Source organism: Halichoerus grypus, chromosome 5, assembly GCF_964656455.1.
Source record: "Halichoerus grypus chromosome 5, mHalGry1.hap1.1, whole genome shotgun sequence".
Classification (NCBI taxonomy): domain Eukaryota; kingdom Metazoa; phylum Chordata; class Mammalia; order Carnivora; family Phocidae; genus Halichoerus; species Halichoerus grypus.
In genome coordinates, this window is record NC_135716.1 from 49,327,813 (window position 1) to 49,353,145 (window position 25,333).

At 34.2% G+C, this 25,333-nt stretch overlaps 1 protein-coding gene and 1 pseudogene across 13 annotated transcripts in view; one reads left to right on the plus strand and one right to left on the minus strand.

Moving 5' to 3' along the window:
• Positions 1-25,333, minus strand: part of RALYL (RALY RNA binding protein like) — a 677,252-nt gene that overhangs the window by 341,529 nt on the left and 310,390 nt on the right. For all 13 annotated transcript variants that reach the window (XM_036094135.2, XM_036094143.2, XM_036094141.2 and 10 more), the window contains one exon: positions 14,349-14,627. In XM_036094135.2, coding sequence (XP_035950028.1) covers positions 14,349-14,604 — 256 coding nt within the window. In that variant the 5' untranslated portion in view covers positions 14,605-14,627. The remainder of the gene's footprint in view (positions 1-14,348; positions 14,628-25,333) is intronic.
• LOC118536917 (small nucleolar RNA U3) lies at positions 17,810-17,887 on the plus strand (annotated as a pseudogene).

The following is a 25,333-nucleotide window of genomic DNA, read 5'->3' on the forward strand; positions in this document are numbered from 1 at the left end:
TCTAGTTCAGCTGGGACTCCAGTTTTCTGAATTCATTTTTAGAAGGTTCTGAGAACCATTAAACAATAGGACTTAATAGGATGCTTTCTTTCCTCTGGTTTTTATGACACTTTCTATGTCCCGGGCAATGTTCTAAGCATTTTACATATGCTGATGCATTTCATCTTCATAACAACTCAATGAAATGGGTCCTTTTATGATTATGTCTATTTTACAGACAAGGGAATAGCACTGAGACCTTAGGAACTTGCCCCAAATCACATGGCCAGTAAGCGGAAAGCTGGGATTCTAACAAAGGAAACCAGAGTCCAGAATCTTCACACTTGATCATCATCTTTCATAAGCACTGGAAGCTACAATTTCAATTTCTTTGTTTTTCGTTTCAATTCAAATAAATGAGAAACTGCAGTTTCTAAAATGTTCTTGAGGTTTAATATCCTAATTTTTTGCCACCTATTTCAGATGGTTTCCAAACTCTTTAAATTCAAATCTAAATTTCCCCAAAGCCCTTCTGCATCCCTTTTAAAAATTCCTGTAGCACTTGATGTTGTGCATTACAATATGCTTTATCTTATATTTTCCACCTAACTGTATGTTATTTCACATGTACATATTTTATTCCATAACTGAAGTGATTAACTTCTAATACTTTATCCTTTTATAGTACTTGGTCTGCATGATATTATGCTTTATATTATATTTGCTATCTTCATTTGCATGTTATTTTATGTGTACATATTTTACATCACAATTAGAATATTTTCCAAGGGCAGTCATCTCTTGTATTGCATTGTATTATTTTACTTTATATTTTACTTTACTTTTATTTTTATTTTGTTTTGATGTGGCATTGTGTTTCCATGCCCCTTTAGAGCTTAATATGTATTGGCAAACATCTAACACAATTCCACACAACAGTTGGAAGCATAAATGGTCATATTACATACAGTATTCTGAAATCAATTCACAAATGACTTTCAGATATTTTATTAACAAGTTTGAAGGATAATTTGATGTATTGTATTTTATCTATCATTATGTAAGCTCAGCTTTGCTCTAGGGAATAAGTTAGAACTAACAAGATCCAAGTGTCACTCAGGAGTTTTCTTAGTGAAGAAATTGATCATGAACCATATTTACCACTGCTTTCACTAATTTAGGTTTAGTGATTGAGTCAAATAAATAATTTTAGAGACATAAAGAAAATCCCTCAGGCTTTCTGTCATGTGTGGGGCCATGTATTTCCCTGGCCAACAGACCATTGGTTCTATAATTTACTTTATTGTGGAAGTTTGCTAATTAGCATTTGTTTATAGCTATTAAGTAGCTCTGTTTAATTACTGAAAACCTGATATGTGTATTGTGCTTTGCAGTCCTCAGAGTGTTGTTTTCAATATTTATTATGTGAAAACAGTGGAGGATGGGGATGAAGATGGAAAGTAGAAGAGGAGGAAGACTTCCCAAACAATTAGCAGACATTATATGTATACTCTGGATAGTAGAATTAAGGATAACTTTACAGTAATTTTGAAAAATGTTAGGATGTTTCAAGACTTTTGTCTTCAGGAAAACATGCTCTCTTTAACAGCCAATATAGTATAAGATTTCCTTATATGTAAAACAGGATTAATTAAATGAATTATCTAGCATCCATGAAGGATGTTGGAAAGAAATTTTTAAATAATCTCTTTGAAAATTTGAGTGAAAATTACATATACATAAAAATATTATTACTAAAATCTAATGGTTTAGAATGGCAATATATTGCTGTCAACCACAGAAAAGGGTAAATAAAAGTGAAATTACTGAATATTATCTCATAAGTAATTCTTCACGCCTCCACTCATGTATACCGTTCAAGACCCTTCACAGCCTTGTGAATAGATTTTTAAAAACAAATATAATGGTCACCTAAATATAATATTGAGCACTTGATAATCACTTTGAATACCTGGATGATATAAAATTTGTTGGGAAATTGGTTGGTTATTTAAAATACAGGGATGTGCTGGACATTTCTTTAGTGGAAAAAGAGAGCTGGAATGGCAAATAGTTTCCAAGGAAGAAAAATTCAAAGATTTACTAATTTAAATTTCTGCTAATTTGAAGGGTTAACTTATGATTTATACCTTTGGAAGTGAAAGCTTTGTCAAACCATCAAGCTGACCCCATTGATGACCCCATTCTCTTTGGACATTGAGACCAACACTAAAATTTTTTCCTTATTTTTTTTTTTATCAGAACAAATGGTAATACGTTTATATAATGGTGCCTTGCTAAAAGTGTCCTTTATTACTGGCAGCGTTCTTTGGATGTTTTCAACAAGATTTAGAAAGCCCCACAAGGTCTGTGCACTTCTCAAAGGACTTTGCAAGAGACTACATTGTCCAAAATGATTATCTGTACTCATCATTTCAGCCAGGCTGTCAGTCTGTTCTTACTAGATGTTCAGGCATTGCATCTCATTTGTACCTAAAATTATCTGCAGGAGAATATACTTTCCAACATGAAGTAGAACGGATATAGTGTTAGGATTAATGTATCTGTTAGAGAAACATCAACTAGGAACGCGGCAATTCTTACCTTCTTTGTTTTAACAAGTTTTTAGTGGTATTGTTAAATAATAAATATTTGAAGCATCTGAATAGTCTCAGAACTCAATATTTTTCACTTAATCCTTTTACAAGGCTTTCTTTCTCTTCATAATTTCTAGTGGTGATCTTAAATGTTTGAATGGAAGGATTTAATGGAAAAAAATCACATCTCTAAAAGGCATTATATTTAAGATGTGAAGAGAAAGGACTTTTAGAAAAACAGTCTTTTTTTGTTTGTTTGAAATCAGTAAACACATAACATGTTAACTATGCAGACAGATCGATTTGTTTCTGGTGTTTGTGTTTTTAAGTATTAAAACAAACTGGTGATGTAAATGGTAAGCTACAGTCATAAACACGTTATTATAATTGCTACAAAAGGTACATATTGAGTTTTGTTTTCTGGACAACTGGAAAAGATCTATTCTTTTATAAATTATGAGTTATTTTCAAAATAATTCAAACCATTGTTTTCATATGGTGTACTTTGGTTAAAACTATTACAATATAACATTTCTGCATCAATGGAGTTTATTTTGCTGTAATTGCTCTAAAGTAGTGATTCTTAACCAGTAGTAATTTTGGCCCTCAGAGGACATTTGATAGTATCTGGACACATTTTTGGTTGTCAGTACTAGAAGGGGGGCTACTGGTATCTGGTAGGTAGAAAGAAGTCAGGGATGCTGCTAAATCTCCTACAATGCAAAGAACTGGCTCCCAAAACAAAGGCCCAAAGTTTCAATACTGCCAAGTTTTGGAAACAGTGTCCTAAAGACATACACTGTTCTAAAGACATACACTGCTATATATATATAGGCACCATGTTACTTAATGACAGATAATTATATTACAACAATAAAAAGTAAGTGTAAAATATTCAACAAATAGCCTTTAACAATTGCACCAACTCTGAGTATAATTTTTATTCCCAGAAGACCTCACCCAATGCAATATCCTGGCTAGAATAGAAGATTAATAATTGACAAATAAGGGAAGAAGTGAATGAATATCTCAACAGTGAGAGGAAATTAATGTGCATGTTAAATAGCACGTTGCATAATTAAAATGTAAGATCAGCAAGGGATGCCTGGGTGGCTTAGTCGGTTGCGCATCCAACTCTTGATTTTGGCTCAGGTCATGATTTCAGGGCTGTGAGATCAAGCCCCGAGGCGGGCTCCATACTGGGCATGGAGTCTGCTTAAATTTCTCTCTCTCTCCCTCTCCGTGTGCCCCTCCCCCCTTCTAAGAATAAATAAATAAAGTGCAACTGCAAGTCAAATCATAGTTAACAAATAAAAGATATCCTTTTGAAGCCAATCTTCATTACATTGAACACAGTATCGTAAGTTTTTCTACACACTTGCGTTCATCAGTATGACATTCAAGACCCTTCACAGCCTGACAGCAATCTTATCTCTCACTACTCTTCTTCATGAGCCCACTTCTTCATCCACAGAGTAGATCATTCACTTCTGCCCAAATTAGGACTCCAGATACAGTGTTCCATCCACCTGGAATTGTTTTTCTTTACCTGTCCATCCTTTAAACACTGATTTTAAGTTTCTCCTAACACTGATTTTAAATTTCTCCTTTCTTAGAGTCATCTCTCGTCACACCTATAATCACTTTAACTAATCTCTTCTTCTCAGCAATTATAGACTCTACCCTTATGGCCTGCCTGCACCACCTATTCAAAACTTGTTCAGAATCTTACAGCCAGAAGAAGAAGAGGATTTCTCCTAGCACCACAGGTTGCCAGCTCTATGTACAAATTTTTACCACAAAGTATACACAGATTTTCCTTAGCAGGCCAGGTTTCCAGCACTTTACAAACACAGGAGTTCTGCATTACAGTCTGAACTATGCACTACTCTTTCTATTTTACAGAAATGGATTCTTAGTGATTAACTTCTTCAAGTTACTCAACTACATGTGGCAAAGATGCTAACTGCTCACTAAAGATGACAACCTGCTTACACGGTTGCTGGTGGGAATAGGTGCCCCGCTTCACCTGCATCTGGCTGTGGCATCCAAGCAGATCGAAGGGGCACCGTTTCCAGGCTTGAGCTACAAAACTGCCAGAGTCTCATCGTCCCTCTCTTTTCACCTGTCTGCCGAGTGGACCTCTTTCCAGGTCTATGGTAGCTACTCATGAAAAGATGTCAGAACTTCCCACTGCCTGGTCCCTGGATGAAAGAGAACAGAGCCTCCCCCCGACCCAGCCCATCTCTTCTCTAGAGTGTATTTTATGACTGTGTTTTATGTGAGGAAGAAATAAATTTCTACTATATTAACTATTCAAATGTCAGGGTTTATCTGATACTGAGGCTGGCATTCTTTAACTAATATACTATGCAATATCTGACCTATAAGAAAGATCAAGTTGACAAGTCTACTTTAAGGACAAATGTATAGATAATAAGGACTGTACATTCAAGTTTGCCCTGGATCATCCTGGTTTACACCGGATTTGACAGCATAATCATTAATAGCACCTCTTCTCACTCTCAGAAGTATCTTGGTTTAGATGGTAAAATGCACAGTCACTCTACTGATACATTGATATGAAAGGAATTGCTGGCAAGAATAAATAGTGAAAATAATTAGGGTCAGAATATGTTGAGCTTCATATACGACACCACCATTTGTGTGATTTAACGTAAGTTAATTTCTTCGAGCCTCAGTTCCTACCCAGCAGAATAGGCATAAATACTCATATTACTTACCTCGCAGTGCTGTTCTGAGAATGAAAGAAGAGAATCTGTGCTTGAAAGAGCTTTGAGAAAGATGAGGTACTAGGCAAATATTTAACTATCAATAAGACAAAACTATGAAAGCATGCCATTTTAAGGACTGTAGTTTTCCACAAATAAAATCCCTTTTTTAAAACCAATATATCATTTACTATAACCTTTGAATAAAATATATATGTGTTAATATTTTGTTTATTAAAGACTAGATTATATTTAGAAAAAAATTAAACCCAGTCTATTGAATAACTACCTCTGGGATGTCTGACTTTAGAGAGAATGAATACCTCGTTGCTTTACAAAAAGACTACAGTGCTTTCTCTTCGGAGAAACCCCAAACTGTAACTACTGGCTTTTCAGGAAACTTGTAACTATACCTTCTCCTTCTTCATCCTCCTCCTCCCCTTCCACTTCCTTCTTCTCCTTCTTCCTGTCTGTCTCCATTTCCTTGTATTGCTCTTTCAATAGGAGGGAAAAGCCCTCAATGAAACCCAGCTGTTCCTCCAACCATCCAACCACTCATCCAGCCTATGTGCCATTTGCCATGGAAGAATCGATACTCTGCTAGGTGCTAAGAAGATTAATATAAACATATACAGTCAATGCTATCAAGGAACTTAGCCTAGAGGAAGAAGAAATGGATACCAGTTACAGAAGAGTAAATATAAAAACAAAATTGAAAAGCAGAAAGGGAAGTAAAACATTCCAACTATATTTGAGGGATCAAAGTAGGTTTCCTTAAAGTAATGATATTTGATCTGAGATCTGAAGGATGAATAGTCAAGTGAAGGGAGTGGAGAAGTGGGGAAGTAAGGTAAGGTGGTGGGGAGCTTAGTAGGGAAGAACATTCTACACAAACAGCAAGTGCAAAGGTCCAGGGGAAGGAAAGATGATTTGCTCAAAGAATTGAGGGAAGTCAGTTCAGATGGAGCATGGAGTAAGGCTGAGAAGGTAGTGATATAAGTCTGCCAAAGAGTCAGAAACAAATCACATAGAAACTTGTAGACGACAGCAAGGGTCTATCTTTTTTTTTCTGAAAACAATGAGAAATCACTGAAAGTTTTTATCAGAGGGTGACATCATTAGATTTGTATTTTGAAAAGATCGCTCTGGGTGCAAAATCGTAGCTGAGGATAAAAACACATTTGAAATCCATTACTCCTAAGGCATGCTTCATAGATTGTTACAAGCATTTGTCTGTTTTTCTTCTTTCCTCTTACTCAGGATGGCTCTCCAGGATCTTCCTTTCTACCACTGCATTTCCATTACTTCCTTCATGATCAGGATTAAGAATACCTACCAGATTTATTTTATTTTATTATTTTTTTAAGATTTTATTTATTTATTTGACAGAGAGAGAGACAGCGAGAGTGGGAACACAAGCAGGGGGAGTAGGAGAGGGAGAAGCAGGCCCCTGCAGAGCAGGGAGCCCGATGTGGGGCTCGATCCCAGGACCCTGGGATCATGACCCTAGCCGAAGGCAGACGCTTAATGACTGAGCCACCCAGGCGCCCCTCCACAAGATTTATTTTAAAATTAACAATCTATTCATCATGTTCCTTTTTTGAATTCCTTCAGCATTTGCAAGACATTTATAATGTAAGGAAATTAATTTAATTCTCTATTTTACATATTCTTTTTCTAAGCTAGACTCTGTTCCTCAACAACAGGGACTTGTATTCAGATTTCAGAGCAAGAATGATTTCTATAGATAGATTATGTTTTTGTTTTGGGTTCCTCTTACTATTAATAACTGACTTCTTAAGTTCCTATATTATTGTGTCTTTTGCAAGCATCATAGGAGTGAAATAATCTAAAAATAAAAAACACATCACAAATGTTTATTTATAGCATGCGTGTAATCAGCCAATGTAATCAGTAGGAATTTGCATTGATCTAGACTTAGTCTCCAACCTCTGCATGATATTTTAGTACAAAAGGACACTTTATGCACGACCTCTCATATAAAAAATTGTCAATATTAAGCATTTAAAAAGTTTGTTTCACCTTTCACATAATGTGTTTGAGGAAAAAAGTTCCAATGACTAAATTTAGATTAAAATATGTAACAAATATTTCCAATATTAACAACTTAAAATCCAAATTCAATGAAGAGGATACATAAGTATTTTTCCTTTTAAAATTTCCATTTTATTGACTAACCAAACTGAGATACGTTTTTATAAGGAGATTTACCTTATAGAAATTGTGTTTTTTACAAAAATTATTCAGAATAATTTCACAGTTGGATTCTGATTTTTTAAGAATCCCAACTAATGTGAGCCAAAATGGAATCAATTGTTTTTTGCCACAGAAGGCTTAGAAATCCTCCATTACGTATCAAAGGCATGAAGCCAGGGATTAAAAAAGGGATATCCTTTTTATAATGTGGTGCAAAAGATGTGTGGAAAAACTGAACACATATAAAAGCAACTAAGTTAAATCATGGCCAAGTTTCCTTTTCTGTACAACACCCACAGGGTATGCTGTGATTAGTTTTCTGGAAGGCAGCAATACCAACAATCCATCTCTCCACCCAGTTCATTTATTTGAAATCCTTTAATGTGTTCAATTATCATAGCTCCAAACGTATGATTAAGGGTATTTATCAGCTAAAATCCTCAGAAAGCCAACTGTGACCTGGGAATGAAGAGACATCAGTGAGGAAAAGAAGAGAGGGCTATTTTGAAACATGTGTCACAGTCTGGGGACACAACCTGGCATAGGGTCACATAGCACCAAAGTCTGAGCGAGTCAACTTATTCAGAAATGGGAGGAATTTGAGAGGAAGGAAATGGGAGAGAAAGGAAACATGTTGACCTCACAATTAGGTCTGTGACATACCTCGATCATAGAGGAGAAGAAGAAAGAAGAAAGAAGAAAGAAGAAAGAAGAAAGAAGAAGAAGAAGAAGAAGAAGAAGAAGAAGAAGGGAAAGGCGAAGAAGTAGTAGTAGTAGTAGTAGTAATAGTACTGGAGACATTTTTTGCAGTTTGAGGAAATAAATATATTTGTTTGTTTTTGTTCAATTGCTCTGGAGTAGTAAGTATATAGAAGTCTTTAGACTTTCAAGGAAAAAATACCATCTTAGTTATTTGTTTATGTGCTAAAAGGGAAATAACCTCAGGAAATAAACTTTGCATTCAATAAAATATATGTTGGTTTCATGAATACGTTGATAAAATGGATGGACCACTGAACTAATTCAAGGCACCTTTTCCCTTGTTATGGTATGGAATTTAGGGATCTCTGCCAACAAAGTAAGAATAAAAAATTCAAGAGAGGGAGGTTAATCAAGACTTTAGACTGTGACCTACTTTCAAAATTCAGATTAGAGTTCCAGTATTTTTAGCTCTAACTTCTGAACTCCCCTAGTTACTCTATGCACTGTAACTTTTAGGTAGGATTCAGCAACTTTTAAAATAATTTCTCATTTTATATAAATTTGAAAAGAATATAAAATATATACTATTTAAAATTTCAATTCAGAATTTGATGGCAATTTCATGGTAAAAGATGTTTTCTCCAAAAGACACAGAATGTTTTATAATACAGATATATGGAATTATTGGTCTTAAGTTTCAGGTGTACTAACATAGTTAAGTGAGTAAAATCATCCTGCCTGGATCTACAATGGTTGACTTGCATTTGGTCTGAGGAACATTTCTATTTTTTGCCAATGGTTTTATTAAAGACATACAATGAAACCTGGCAAGGTAGATAAAGTTTTCTCTGCTACTGAGCTAGGCAGATGGCCTTGGGTATAGAAGACATTAATATGGTAAGAAACTTAAGCATTAAAGATAAGGTGCTTAAACTCTCATAAATGAGAGTTTTAAATATTAGAATCAATAAGAATATTTGCATATATGGCCTTGGAAGTTTGGAAATCAGTAGCAGTTTAAGAGAACTGACTTGAGAACTGCAGCTAAGAAAGTAGTCATCCAATACAGGAAGTTTAGGAAGGTCATGGTCAACTACTGTGTAGACCTGGGGAATGAAGTAGCTTTGTAGAATATACTTTGGACTTAGATTTTCAGAGGGCTTATCAGAAAGGTTCTTCTTTTTACTGACCCAAAGTTTTCTCCATAGATCCATTTTCAGCCAATAGTCTTCTGACTTTATATGTTCTCCTTGGGTCAGCTTATCCATTTCTATAGCTTCAACAACATCTATGCTAATGACACACAAATCTCTACTCGGTCCAAATCTTTCTTCTTAGTTTGGACCTGTGTTTCCAAGATCCTACTAGATATTTACACCTCCATATTCTCAAGCATGCTCATCAACCTTAACACATCTATTCAGTCCTGCACTCAGTGTCTTACACAAAAACGTTTTCCCTTAGGAAATCATTCTCTATTCTCAACCCAGAACATGGGAATCATTCTTGATTCTTCTATCTCTCTCCATCTCTGTCTCACCCATTGTGCCAACTAGTTATTCAATCTTAGTGATCCTACCTACTTTTCCTCATTTTCCCCTCTTCATTTCCATAATTTCTATTCTTCTTTTGATAGTTTCCCATCACATGTCCCATTTCTAGTTTTATTTCACAGAAATCCATCCATCAAACTGCTGATGGATTATTTTTTCAGTAAAAGACAATTCAACAGACTGCTTCCCAAGTTTAAAACTTTCAGTGTCAAAACAGCTACTCATATTTCCGTTTATTAAATGCTGGGTTTCATCATATTCATAGCCTATTCTCAGTTCAAGGATATATTTATAGCCTCCATAGAACTATAAGAACTCACCTATTCTATAGAATGTTTAATTTTTTTCTGGTACTACTGATACTTAATCTCTAAATTGTACATAAAGAGTTTTAAACACACAGTGATATGAAAAGATTGTTTCTGTTTAGAAGAAGATATTTAACTATGCTTTGAGATCAAATAAGATAATACAGGTAAAGTACTGGCCCAGGGCAAGACTTCATCACTATTAATTTTCTTCTCACTCTAAGAGAAAGAAGAATGCTCTACACAAGTTATGGTGCCTGAAGCTAATACCAATTCCATATAATGGTGGTCTATTATTTGATCCACCATCAATTCACTTCAATTTAAGGGCTTGTAGGGCTTGGTGGGGCCTGTAAATCATAAAGGGTTTATTTCAGAGTCAAAAAATTGGAAAGCAAAGTGATTTACTTAAGTTTTGCCTTGTCACCAAAAATAAAGGTACAATATTTAAAGTCAGAAATGGATAGACCTCCTGGAAAACTGAATCTTCTTCAGGACCTGACTGGGAAATCTACTCACTATAAGGGACAACTGGAAGACTAGCCTGAATTTCTAGCAATATGGTTTTAGAAAAGGTGGGTGCATTCAGACACTTGACCTGAAAAGCAAACTTATTAACCATTATAAAGCACTTGCTTTGTATGAAAAGACATTCAGCTTAGATACAAGTAGTGTGAAAGACTAGATTTCAACTGAAAAAGTAAAGTCTTTAACTTGGATTCAGGCAGAAAGGGTTATTATGGCTGATCAAGATATATGCTCCAGAGATTAACCTGAGGACACAACAAAGAGAGGATTTGAGACAAATGACTAAAAATGAGAAATGGTATCTTATTAGAAGCACAATTTAATTCTGTGCCTCTCAAAGCATAGTGATTAGGTGTCACCATTTTTTTCCCTTGGGTTTTTCTAAGTTAGCCACAAAATTTTTAGTATCGATGTTCTCCTTAACTATTGCTTTCTTCTCAAAAGGAGAGTAATCAACTGAGCAGTGGAAAGAAATGGGATTCTGGAAAATTAGCTATAGTTCATTAGTAAGTGAAGAGTGTGCAACTATTGATCTCAGGGTAGTGAGTTGGAGTCCTATGTTTGGTGTAGAGATTACTCACAAAAATAAAGTTCATTAGTAAATGAATTGGACTTTTAATTGACCTTATATTGATAATTAATTTTTATAAAATAATAATTAAAACATTTCTACAAGTATGTGCTAGTTTCATAACAGTCAGGATACAAGCAATAAATGGGTATTTCTCTGACACTGGCTCGAATGTGGTCTTGAAATAAGAATTTCAACTTAGAAAGAAAAAAATTGTCAGAAAATTTCCATTTCAAGGTAGATATGCAGAACAGAGACATTAAGGTAAATAAAGAAAAACAAATAAAAAACTTCACAATGTCTTTTGGAAAATTTTACCTTTCTTTAAAATATAAAAAAAATGAATTAGAGAAAGGTAACTAAAAACTATATTCTTATATGTAAGTGATCATTTGTGGGGCTGTAGCAAGCGCTTATGTAAAAATCTTTTTTCCCCCCCCTGAAGACTATCACCTCAGACTTCGCTCTCATTTTATTGAATTCTATGCCTTCCCAAACATTTTTCATAACTATGTTATGTGGCTTAATAATAAAATGTTCTAACACTCTTCTAACTTGATTTGTCTATGCTTTTAGCTTGTTTCTTTGTATGTTCCTTCATCTTTTTGTCTGTGGACATGATAGAGGTACATGATAAATTATGTAAACCCAGATACTGATGAGGGCTATGAAAAAAATATATATAAAGTACAGTAATGGAATAGACAGTGTACACAAGAGGGCAGAAGACTATTCTATTTTAGATAACTTGGTCAGGAAAAGTTTCTCCAGGGAAGGAAAATTTGAGTACAGCACACAATCAAGCAGGGAGCAATAAATTAGCAAAGACCTGTCTTAGCAGAAGGAAGAGCAAGTCCAAAGCCTCTGAGGTAGGAACAATTTTGGAACATTTGAGGCATATCAAGATGGCCAGCATTACTGACACGGTAGACAAAGGCAGAGAGAAGGAGATGAAGTTGAAGATGTGAGGTATTGGAGGTACAGTGTAGAATATAAACCTTGCCCTGGGTAAGATGGAAGAGCATTAGAGTTTCAAGAGCACATTAATGGCATCATCACATTTATGTTTTTAGAGGGACACTGGCAAGAGTGGAAAGAGGCAGACCAGTTTGGTGGTTATTTCAGCAGTTGATAGAGCTGAGATATAATGGTGGCCTGGATAAGATGGCTATTGATATGTATCTAAAAGGTGATTGGGTTTGGGATATATCGAAGACTAGAAACATGATGAGAGATTATATTTGGGGTCTGGGGAGAACAGAAGAATCATAGTTGACACCTCAGTTTTTGTTTGAAAAATTGGATTAAGTAAGGGTTCCAGTTACTGTGATGGAGAAGCCTGGGAATGAAGGAAGTTGAGGGTGTGAAAAATCAAGGGTTTTGTTCTGGGCATGTAACACTGAGAGAAGATATTGTATAATCAATTTAAAATATGAATCTGGACAGGATAAGAGATGTACATTAAGGAATCACTGATGTCTTTTTTTAAGATTTTATTTATTTATTTGACAGAAAGACACAGCGAGAGAGAGAACACAATAGACATAAGCTATTATCTAATTTGCTATTGTCAAATAAGACATTATATGTTAATAAAAAATTTTTTAAAAAAAGAGTGGCTTATATTCCTTTTCCAGTTCTCAATTAACTTCTTTTTGCTATTTTCTATCCCTTCTCTTCAAACAATAAAAACAGGAAGCTAGGAAAATATATTAGCCCTCAGAGCAAATGCTGGGAGAGGGAGAAACAGGCTTCCCACGGAGCAGGGACCCCCATGCAGCACTTGATCCCAGGACCCTGGGATCATGACCTGAGCCAAAGGCAGATGCTTAACGACTGAGCCACCCTGGTGCCCCAGAATCACTGATGTCTTAATTATGCTTTTTTCTTGTGTAGAAAAACAGGCTGCCTAATTTTTATTTTTCACTCTACATATTTACTACAAAGTATTTTCTCCTAAGTATTTACATTTTACCTCAGACTATTCTTTTTTCTTCTTTGAAGAAAAACCTATATATTCCTTGAACATTAGACAAAAATTTGATCATCGCACATGACTGAACAGGCATGATGTACAAGATTCCAGACTAGATAAGGAACAGTGGGTTAACAATGTTTATAGCAGCAATGTCCACAATAGACAAACTATGGAAAAAGCCTAGATGTCCATCAACAGATGAATGGATAAAGAAGATATGATATTATATATATACACACACATTATGTATATCATTTATAGACACACATACAATGGAATATTATGCAGCCATCAAAAAAAACCAAAATCTTGCCATTTGCAACGATGTGGATGGAACTAGAGGGTATTATGGTAAGCGAAGTAAGTCAATCAGAGAAAGACAATTATCATATGATCTCACTGATATGAGGAATTTGAGAAACAAGACAGAGGATCATAGGGGAAGGGAGGGAAAAATGAAACAAGATGAAACCAGAGAGGGAGACAAACCATAGAGACTCTTAATCTCAGGAAACAAACTTGAGGGTTGCTGCAGGGGAAGGGTTGGGAGGGACAGGGTGGCTGGGTGATGGGCACCGGGGAGGGTATGTGCTATGGTGAGCACTGTGAATTGTGTAAGACTGTTGAATCACAGACCTGTACCCCTGAAACAAATAAGACATTATATGTTAATAAAAAAATTAAAAAAAAAAGAGTGGTTTATATTCCTTTTCCAGTTCTCGATTAACTTCTTTTTGCTATTTTCTATCCCTTCTCTTCAAACAATAAAAACAGGAAGTTAGGAAAATATATTAACCCTCAGAGCAAATGCTGTAAGTATAAAAGGCCAAGTTAGCTTTTTCCTTTGCATAGTGTTTCCTGGAAGATAGATACCATTTCAAGTCAAATAAAGTTAAATATGATGCATATTTTTTATTTGCCCGGCCTTGTTAGGCTTGGTGGAGGTAACAAGTCCTACAAAGCGGACTTGATCTCAAGTCTCTAAATTGGTAGAGAAAATAAGAAACATGTAAAACAATATGAAAACATGAAAATAATATAAATTACAAATATGCAAACACTATAACTGGTTAAATAAGAGACAGCTATTATGGTAGTGTTGGCTTTGTAACAGTAAAACCATATGCAGATATGTGCAAAGACTAGAACACTAATGTGAAAGCCATACGTGAGCATGACTTACCAAGTGGTTGGCCGGCTATGATCCTGGCATTTTCTCCAGCCACTGCAGCTCTTGCATGTCGCTCACTCATGTACTGTACAAATGCATAACCTTTGTGAACTGAGCATCCGACTATTTTTCCATACTTTGAGAAAATGGCTTCAATGTCAACTTTCTTGACAATGGCTGTATTTAGATTGCCGATGAAAACACGGGAGTTGATGGACTTGGGGTCATTCTTATTGGTGACATTGCTGGTCTGTGTTTTGCCAGTCATGGTTGGCTCACCTTGTTTTAATCCTTAAACAAACAAACAAAAATAGTCAAAAGGAAAATAATTAGGTTGGATGGATACTACCGGTTTTTAACATTTTTCAACAGTGTACCAGGTAACCTCAAATCCCTAATTACTACTGATTTTCTTGAGAATTTAGGAATATAAAAGGTGAACACTGCATTACAAAATGCAGTAAGAAAACACTTATAAACACTTAGCATATAGCTATAAATGAATTCCTGATTTATTTATCCAAAATTCAGCCTCACATAATGATTAACCTTTTGTAGTTGCTTTTATTTTTAAGTCTATCAATTTTTCAGAAACAAGTTTGAGGAATAAGCCACCTTATATTGTTGAGCACATGCATTTTTAGCCCTATATTTTCTGTGAAAGGTACATATATTGGATATTTCATTATCAGAAACTTTCTATCAGAAACTAACAATTCTTTCCACTAAATGCTGTAGAAGAGAAAAAAGGTTTAAAAATTAATTTCAAAATTAAACATAAGAAAAACATAATTGTGTAAGTAACGGATTTAATCAGAGTTAATTCTGTACATTCTCTTAAACGGAACCAATAACATATATTGGTTTAAAAAAAGCAGCATGTGTAGCTAGTTTTCATCAATGATCAACAAATTAGTAGACTGGGCATCTGTGTTGAAATTTCTATTCTCAAACTCATTTTTAATTCATTTAACTAACAGCTCCTATGTTGCCTAAGGACTGCCAGTATTTCTAAAAACTGTTTTCTGAGCTTGCCAGAGTATTTAATTGTGCTTAATTAAACTCAATGAAACTTTTATTTGTAAGTACTCCAGCACTTACAGATTTATTTTTGTAAGGTTTTAAAAATTCATTCATTCATTCGTTTATTCAACAATATTTATTAAGCACTTCTTTTTCTTTTTCCTTCTTTCTTTCTTTCTTTCTTTCTTTCTTTCTTTCTTTCTTTCTTTCTTTCTTTCTTTCTTTCTTTCTTTCTTTCTTTCTTTCCTCTTTCCTTCCTTCCTCCCTTCTTCCCTTCCTCCCTTTCTCCCTTTCTTCCGTCCTTCTTTCTTTCTTTCTTTTAGTTTTTGGCCAGATATTTTCTTCTAAAGTGACTACCACTTTTAAAAACCAATATGGTGAAACTAAAATTTCAACAAGGATAAAATCTCTGACATGGATGATCACTGTTAAACATTAGCTAATTAATACTTTTTATCAGTGATATATATATATGCATATCTATATACATATATATACTTTCATATGAACAATCTCTTTTAAAACCTTATAGCTACAAAACAATTAATAAATATGTCTTTTTAAAAAATAATTTTAAATGATATTTCTAAGTTGAGCATTAAAGTGATAGAAATCTTAAAGGCATGTAATTGAATATGTTTGAAAATTTACTCACTAAACCAGCTACTTCTGAAATCAAGAGCAACCAAATAACATAAAAATGTTTCAAATTAGGTTGTTAATGATTACATCTTGGATTATTAAAATTTTACTAAATATTGGACAGTCAACATTATACATAACTCTTTATAATGAAGGTTGAGTTCATAAACAGATATTCCATAAAAAGTAATAGTATGGCATCATTAAGAACAAGGCTTATGTTGCTGCCTTGTTTTGTTTCAGTTTAGCTAGACTTAAGTGGCTGCTTTATGAATTATTCAAGGTTAGGGTTAAAAGAAAGGAAAGCTGACATTTTTTTTTTATTTTGCAATTTGAGCTATTGCATACCTCAAGACAAATGCTCTGAGAATCAACTGAAAAAAGAAAAATCAAAGTATACATATGTATTTTAAACAAATGATTAACTTCCTCATATAATTTAGTGTGTTTTAATCACACTAAAGATCCATTTTGGGGGCTCTAGAATCAATTGTTATCTTCCCACTTCAGGCCAACATTATTAATGCAATCCATCGAAATACTATTATTTTCTTTTTGCTGTTATGTGATCAATATTTTTAGAAATATGAGAGTTACTTTCAATAATAAACAAATGACTATGGTTGATGTTTTATTTCCTAAAGAGGGATAACTGGTTAAAATGCAAACTCAAGAACCATTAGATTAGGTCAGACCCATGGCTGACAGAGCCCAGGGGTCTGTCTTTGATAATGAGCCCGAGTCAAATATAAGGTGAAAGTGCAGCTATCCTAGAATTTTCACTGTAAATATCAACATGTTCTCTCCGACTCCATCCTTTTACTCTATATAAATGGTTCTCAAAGCTGTAACTCCAAGTTGTAACTCCAAACTGCCAATTGTGTAATTCTATTTATTGACTCTTAATCACCTTAAAGTCTGTATGTGTCTACTCTCTCACACAAGATTACTTGCCAGTTTCTATCAGCATTTATAATGATAGAGTTTTGTCATAGTGTTGTACATTAACATTTCAACATCCTCTGCAAAACTGTCTTAATTCATAGTGTAGTATTTAGCTTGTACTTCTCAATTACACGAATCTTCAATCCGTCAAAGGACTTCACTTTCAGACATGATAGAATAACAGGGGTTTTAACCTCCCTGACTCCAAAAACTAGAAAACCAGGCTAACATAGATGAAACAACTATTTTCAGACATCAAACCACAGGCATGGCAGAGTCATGACATCTCATCGAAAAGAAACATATTTCAGGTCATAGAGCTGAGATACGTGTGTATGTGTGTGTGTATGCATATGTGTGTAACTGAAAGCAGAGACAGCTACTTTACTGGGTTGAGGCAATAGAAATCAGAGTTCGGGGAGTCTGAAGAGGCAGGAATTTGTGAGGCAGATTTCTAGAAAGAAGAGAGCTATACAGACAACTCCAGTTGTCTTAGGGATCTTTTGAGTCTCTGTTGGTTCCTAGAATATGCATGAAAAGGTGAGCTTCCATGAGGTTGGTTAAAAAGTTATTGGAAAGCTGTCTGTTTCCAGACCCATAAAAGTCTGAGACTCCTTCCAGTTCCTACCAGCAACAGTGGAGTGTCCAAACTGGCCCTCTGGAGCATTACGTTCAGATGTCAGAAGGGTCAGGCCTTAGTAATGGGGATATGTGTAGTCTTTTTTTTTTTTTTTTTACATTTTAAAAATTTTATTATGTTATGTTAATCCCCATACATTACATCATTAGTTTTTGATGTAGTGTTCCATGATTCATTGTTTGCGTATAACACCCAGTGCTCCATTCAGTACATGCCCATCACCAAGACTATACTTTCAGGGATCATTTCTATAGTTTGTTACTAGTAATGGGGATAAATGACCCCTACAGTAAAAGGTACTCTGGGACGACCCTAACAAAACTTAAAAACAAGTCTCAAGATGATCAAACTAAACCAAAAACAATTCAAAGGTCTACCAGAGCAAAGCACAATACTTCTTCAAAAAAATAAAACTCAGACACTCAACAACACAAAATACAAAATCTTTAGCATCCAATAAAAAATTCCTAGAGATACTATGAATCAGAAAATATGACCCATAACCAGGAGAAAAATTAATGATATAAAAAAAGAATCAAAGGGAACGTCTACAGATGAAAACTAGATCTAAAATAAAAAAATATACTTAATGGATATTACAGGTATAAATCTGCAGAAAAACAGATTTGTGAATTTAAAGTTGTAGAAATAGTGAATATCCAAAATGTATTATAGAGATGAAACACTAAGAAAAAAAACTGAGCAGAGCCTCAGTAAGTTATATGATAGTACTGAGCTGTTTAATATACACATGCCTGGAGTCCCACAGGGGTAAAAATATTCAAAAGAACAACAGCCAAATATCTCCCAAATTTGATGAAAATTATATCATTCCACAGATCCAAGTATCTCACTGAATACTAATCAGAATAAACAAAAAGACACCCAGACACATCATAATCAAATTGCTGAAAACCACTGATAAAAAGAAAAATCAAGGAGCTCTGAGGCATTGGAAAAATGTTTACATTGTAAGAACAGTGAAGGAGATGTTATAGCTACAAAGCAAATGAAAAGAGAAAAATGAATATTTTGGTGAAAATGCAACTAATCCTAGAACTTGTCTCTTTGTTTTTAAGCTAGAAGTTTGAATGGGGCTAGTGTTAAGTGTTTATGAAGGCTGCTGTATAATAAAGATAAACTATAAACTACAGCTGCCCCACAGAACTTTCTATAAAGATGGAAACATTCCTTACCTGCACTATCTAAAATTGTAGTCAATAACCCCATGTGACTTTTGAGTACTTAAATGTTGCCAGTATGAGTGAGGTACTGAATTTTTAATTTTATTTAGTTAAAATTAAAGCAATATTTTAATGAGTTTCTATACCCAAAAAGGCTAACAGGACTCTGGTATTTTAAAAATATAGAGATTTACTCTATGAATCAGAAGCAATTATGTATTTATGTATTATGTATTATGGAGTATGCTTTTGGTCCCAGAAACTTACAAAAGATATGATGGTATTAGCTATATTTCAGAAAAGAACAAGTAAAAATTTAAACAGTTGCCATATGAAGACTAACTTAAGAGCAGAGTTTTCATTCTGAAAATATCACCCTGAGATGGTGAATACTCTATAAAATCATAAAGAATGTGTTTAGAATAGCTAAAGATCTGTCTACGAAGGAGATTTCTAGCCTTGAATCTGAGGGATACATTAATTTTTAATTAAAGACAACATTAAAATTTACTATAGAGAAAACATTTTTGGAGTAGACGAGATTAACACGGCTGTAAATTCGACTCTTCTCTTGATTTCATGGTCCTGAATTTCCAACCTTAGATTTATTCAGACACTCATACTGAACAAAGAATGAATAACAACAACAACAAATAACAATAACAACAAGAAATACCCAAGTATTCAAGAAAGTCAGCCAAAATTACTAGTTCATGCTATATTCAAAAGCCTGAGAAAAGATGAAAAAGATACAAAAATGAAAAAGAAAAGAATATCATGCCCTAAACATTATAATCTGTTAAAGTCTAGAGCTAGTACTCAAAGAAGTCCTAGAATACACGCTAAAACCTTGCAAATGTTGTAATTTCTGAAAAGAAAGAGATCATATCCAGTTGAAAAGACCAGAGAAAACTTCTTGAATCAGAAGATATCTGAATTCATCATTAAAGAGTATTACAAAAATTCAATGAGCATATAGTTAATTTCTTAGCATGCACAAGAGGACAGTCGTTTTCCAAATACTTTTAACTCATCTAAATGTACTTGAATACTTTTTTACATTTAAACAGTTGGTATAAAACTGCTTAGATTTATAATTATAAAAAGGGAAAAATTGAACTGAAATAAACAAATGTATTTAAGCATCTTCCCTTGGACGAAATAAACCAAAAGAATGTCCCCCCAAAAGTCTGAATTTATTCTTCAGAAAACCATCCACAATTTAGGAAGACATAACATATCTACCAGGGCAGTGACGGACAATTCTTCAGTAGAATTCATAATACTTCATAAAGACTATTTTGTGAAAAACCTTCAGATGTCCATTTGCCATGGGAGAATCAAGTATATGTGGTGATATCTCTATCACTCATAAAGATAAACATCATAATTATAATGAATATTCAATTCTTAAATCGCAAACTACTTCCTACAATAAGCCAAAGGTAGCTTTTTAAAAGTAAATATTTTAAAGAATATGTACACACAAAGGGAAATAGACACATATGAAGGGAAAAAAAGTAATTCTAACCTGAAGATATTTACTGTTTAAATTTTGGTGTATTTTCTTTGTCATTGCTTTCCAGTACTTAGAAGAAAAAGAGTTATAAATTAGGAAAAAAGCATCATAATCTATATGCCAAGTGCCATTGTTTATTATTTCAATACTTATTTTATTATGCTGTTAAATCACCTTTTGGATGTAACTTACACAGTCACATACTAATAAGCTATACCATCATTTTCTTCATTCTCTTGAGGAGCATTTAGGTTGTTTCCAATTTTTCAGATCACCAAAGTATCTCAGATGAACAATGACAAATTTAGTGAGGATAAATTCCAAATACGAAAATTCCTTGGTCAAATAGGAAAGAAAAAAAAAAAAAAAACCCTCTAATTTAGTTATCAGTCCTCAGCTAGAAAGTTTAAACACCTTTCCACTACCACCTGTATTGGCTGTTTTAATACACTCCAAGTAATTTTGATGCCTTCCAGCTCTTCCCTAAGTACTACGTTCAAAATATTTTCGGATTCACTAGGTTGAATAGGAAGAATAGGCAAAGAGACCATAAACTAAGTAAGAGAGGGATATTCTGATCTCTGAAATGAAGTAAATGAAGTTTATGAGCTTAGCTAGACAGGCACTAATATCGGAAACATCATAATTCTGTTGTGCTTAGAAAAAAATGAATTAGTGTTTGGAGCTTCCCAGGCATATCACCAAAGTCATTATTATTTAAAAATATCATAAAAATTATTCTGATTTCCTTTGTTAAATGCACACTTTATTAGGTCTACATATTATATTTTATATATTAATGTTACATAGTATGTGTTCTATGTTTATTAAAAATTAACTGTTGATTATAAAGAAATTAAAAACACTATTAAAATATTTGACCTTTCAGCAGTCCTTCTATCTCAACATTGCAATTCAGTTACTACAATAAAGAACATTCAGAGCAAAAGTAAAATTTCCTACTCATTAAATTTTGCAAACATATTAATTATAGTCACATCAACGTATTCTTTATAAAACTTTTTTTTTTTTTACTATGTACCTCAGACACTGACTGTAATATCGTGGCAATAGCACACTATAAGAACCAAGGAACCCAGTTTCCATTTTCCTTTTTAACTACAGTTTGTGTGTAAAGAGATTTAAAGATATAAAATGCTTTTAATAAGGACTCACTGGTAATAAAGGTGATATGATAAACTTCATAGAAAATTAATATGAGATATTTAGGAAGAAAAATGGCTTAGAATGCCACTTAATGGAATATAGAAAGGTTTTAAAAATTAGGCAAATGATGTTATTTCATTCCACAGTTCAAGGCAAAACATAAAAATTTAATGAAATTATTGTAAGCCATAGAAAAATAAAATTACTATAAAATAGGAATGGAATTAATTTTGTAAAGGAAACAATGTTAGCTAAAATATCTTAATAGCAGTGATTATGTTTGAGTAGAACCATTAACTACTAAGAAATAAGTATTTTTAATCTGACGATTAAGATTAAGTAATCGACAGGAGAGCAAAAACAAATAGATACATATAGGTATAAATAATGTAACAACTGTAGTTACAAAAAGGTAATCACTTTGCATTGGTTATTCTAACCATAAATTGGAAATCAATAGATATTAGTGAGTCAACATTTCAGAATTTGAAATATTAATCAACTTCTCTGTTACACTGAATTAAAATGATTTTGGAAAATATAAATTAGTAAATGATTCAAATTTTATAAACAAGGAGTAATGATTAAGTGTTAAGCCATCCCTTGTGAAGTATTTAACAAGGTGTGGCAGATCCAACCATTATTTGGGAGAGGGTTATGGTCTAAAGAGACCATCACCTTGGTTCATGAGAGGTCAGACACGTCCATGTGTAAATCACGACCAATCTGAAAGAACACTGGTTAGACCAGGTTGAATGTCAAGAATAAAGTAGGGAACAGATAGATAATCAGTACAATTCCTTTCTTTCCTCACGCATTAGTCAACTCAGGCTGCTATAACAAAATACCATAGCCTGGATAGTTTAAACAGCAGACATTTATTTTTCACACTTCTAAAGGCTAAAAGTCCAAAATCAAAGTGCCAACTGATTCAGTTTCTGGTAAGAGCTTTCCTCCTGGCTTGGAGAAGGCCACCTTCTCACTATGTCTTCACATGGTAGAGAGAGAAGCTCTGACCTCTCTTCCTCTTCTTATAAGGATACTGACCCCATCATGGGAGCCGTACCTTCATGACCCCACCTAAACCTAATTACTCCCCCAAAGCTCCATCTTCAAAAAACATCACATTATGGGTTAGGGCTTCACCATATGAATTCTGAGGGGACATAATTTAGTCCATAAAAGTTCACATCACCCAAGGATAAAAACCTACTTGTGTTTGGAGTTTTCAGGAAATGAAACAAACTTTCTTTGAGCCATTAGAGAGATTGTGACTGGTGTTATATCTATTATATCAGGGATCATGTAAGCATTGTCTATTTGATCACTAAATTCAAGGTATAAGAGTCCAATGTGATTTTTACAAATAAGGAAAATTATCAACTTTAAATTAAAAAACAAAAGGATTCAAAAAGATAAAACCATATGGTGATATAACTCAAAAGTATTCATTTCATGGAGTTATCCTGAAGTATACTCATATTCTCTAGAATATGAACAAATTGGTATAAATCTCAGAAATTTGTTGCATGTGATGTTCTTAAAATCTTTCTCCTCTGCAAAACAGATCCTTCGGTCACACAAGTTGTCTAAGATGTCGATTGTAATTACACTTCCAAGATAACTCCACTGGTCAACGTGACCTAGGCAGAAGACTGTTTTGAGTTAGGCAGAGAAGCCGAATCAACAATGATTAGGCTCTTTCTACTTGACAAGGGAAAAGAAGTCAGTCAGGGATAGTATGTTTTGTGATATAAGGGATATATAGCACTGACTGCTATTTGAACCATTATTTGGTAGAGGGCTGTGGACCATGAGGTACCATTACCTTGGTTTCTGACTGGTCAACCACATCCGTGTAGAAACCAAGACCAGTTTGAAAAGATAGCTGGGACCATGCAGTCAGAATAAAGTATGGGAGAAGTAATCAGTGTCACTTCATTCTTTGTCACATAACCTTTCTTTTTTAATGCCTTTTGTAAACATTGCTAAAAAGGGTTCTATTTAAGAGATTTTGAATTTTCAAAGATGATCTATAAATCATTAAGACTATTTCAGAAGTAGTTATGCAAAACTTACTTTATATTTAACAAGCACATAGCACTTATATACCTGCCATTCGTTTAAGAGCTTATTAAATACTCACTCAGAGTAGTTAGGAGAGGGTTCTACCTTTTTCCTTCATTTCCTCTGGGATCTGGAGTATTTCCAGAAAAGTGTTTCAACTTACATGAGGAAGACACCAATTTGGGTTCTATATTGAGAGGCCTCATCACCACTGTAACTATTCACGTTATACAGAAAGGAAGAGCCACAAACTGCTAAGACTTAGTCTGTGATTTGTATTAAGAATGCTAGGGAACACAGTATCTTAAGAATGCCCAGAGATGATTCTGGTAAATTTTTCCTCAGAATTTGTCAGATCCACCAATTTACTGACTCCAACTAGAGTTGCCCTGAAATAATATAAAATAGACTAGAATACATACAACTTTGTAGTCACCTTCTTCTGCAAGTCACATGATAATAAATGGTATGATATAGTTCAGATTAATACAATTTAATAATGTAAATATGGACATTCAAAGCAAAAGCATCATAATATTCACTTCTAATTGATGTATCATATGAGGCCGGCAATGGAGAAATAGAAAGAGGATTGTTCTTGGGTATTCACTGGGATAAAACTGTGCTCTGTTCCCCATATTCCTCCACTGAATCAAACATCTTTCTCTACTTTTAAACTCTCAGGTTGGGCACCTGGGTGGCTCAGTTGGTTAAGCGACTGCCTTTGGCTCAGGTCATGATCCTGGAGTCCCTGGATCGAGTCCCGCATCAGGCTCCCTGCTCGGCAGGGAGTCGGCTTCTCCCTCTGACCCTCCCCCCTTTCATGTGCTCTCTCTCTCTCATTCTCTCTCTCTCAAATAAATAAATGAAATCTTCAAAAAAAAAAAAAAAACCTCTCAGGTCACTTAAAGCTAAATTGCAGGAGATAAACACTGTCATGCCCACAGGAGAAATTCACTCACTCCTAGTTAACAGGTCCTTTCCACTCTTGTCCTCTTTGTTCAAACTGTCAATCATGACAGTTCCCTCAGGAGTTAAATTCGGACCACTAAGTGATTTCATGTAGGCTACTAAACTGCCCGCAGAGATGAACAACTTACAATCATTATTGATGTGGCTTTGGAAGACTGGCCCTAGAGTAAAAGGTTTTAAATCCCACAACCAACCCCTGACATTTCTGTGCTCTCCTGAAATATAGATAAATGCCCTATAGTAGGTGCAATGGTGAATTGTCCTCCACAAAACTGAATATTTAGGGTTGTATTAAGTAGCAATAAAAATGATATAGTGAAAATGCCTGCTGTATGTCTGGATCAGATAAAGTTCCTGTTTACAAATTCCCTAAACTCAGCTGCTCTGAATGCAGAGGCAGCTTTATAAATGAGAGCACCAAGCAATCTAGGTATTGCCAATAACCGATTCAGAGCATGATTTCTCTTTGGAGGAATAAATGCAGTCCCCATTGCTGCAATAGTCTATGACAATACACACAAACGTTCCAATTCTTCCCTACCCTTAGCTACATAAGGCAGAATCTCCACAAAACATTAAAAAATCCCAGGAAATGTAGAAATTAAAAGTTATGGATGCCCTTTTCTGCAGAGAAGCTAAGGGTTATTATTATCACCTATTTGTAAGCTTAGTAAAAGTTAAGATTTGTTAAGACCTTATGCCACAAATAATAGTAAGAAGAGAGTAACTGTAGGTATGAGATAACTGTGCCACTTAAGTGTCTTAATTCACTAGACATTTGTAGTCTCCACATAGACTTTATACTAGTTTTTTTTTTAACTAAGTATTAATATTAGCA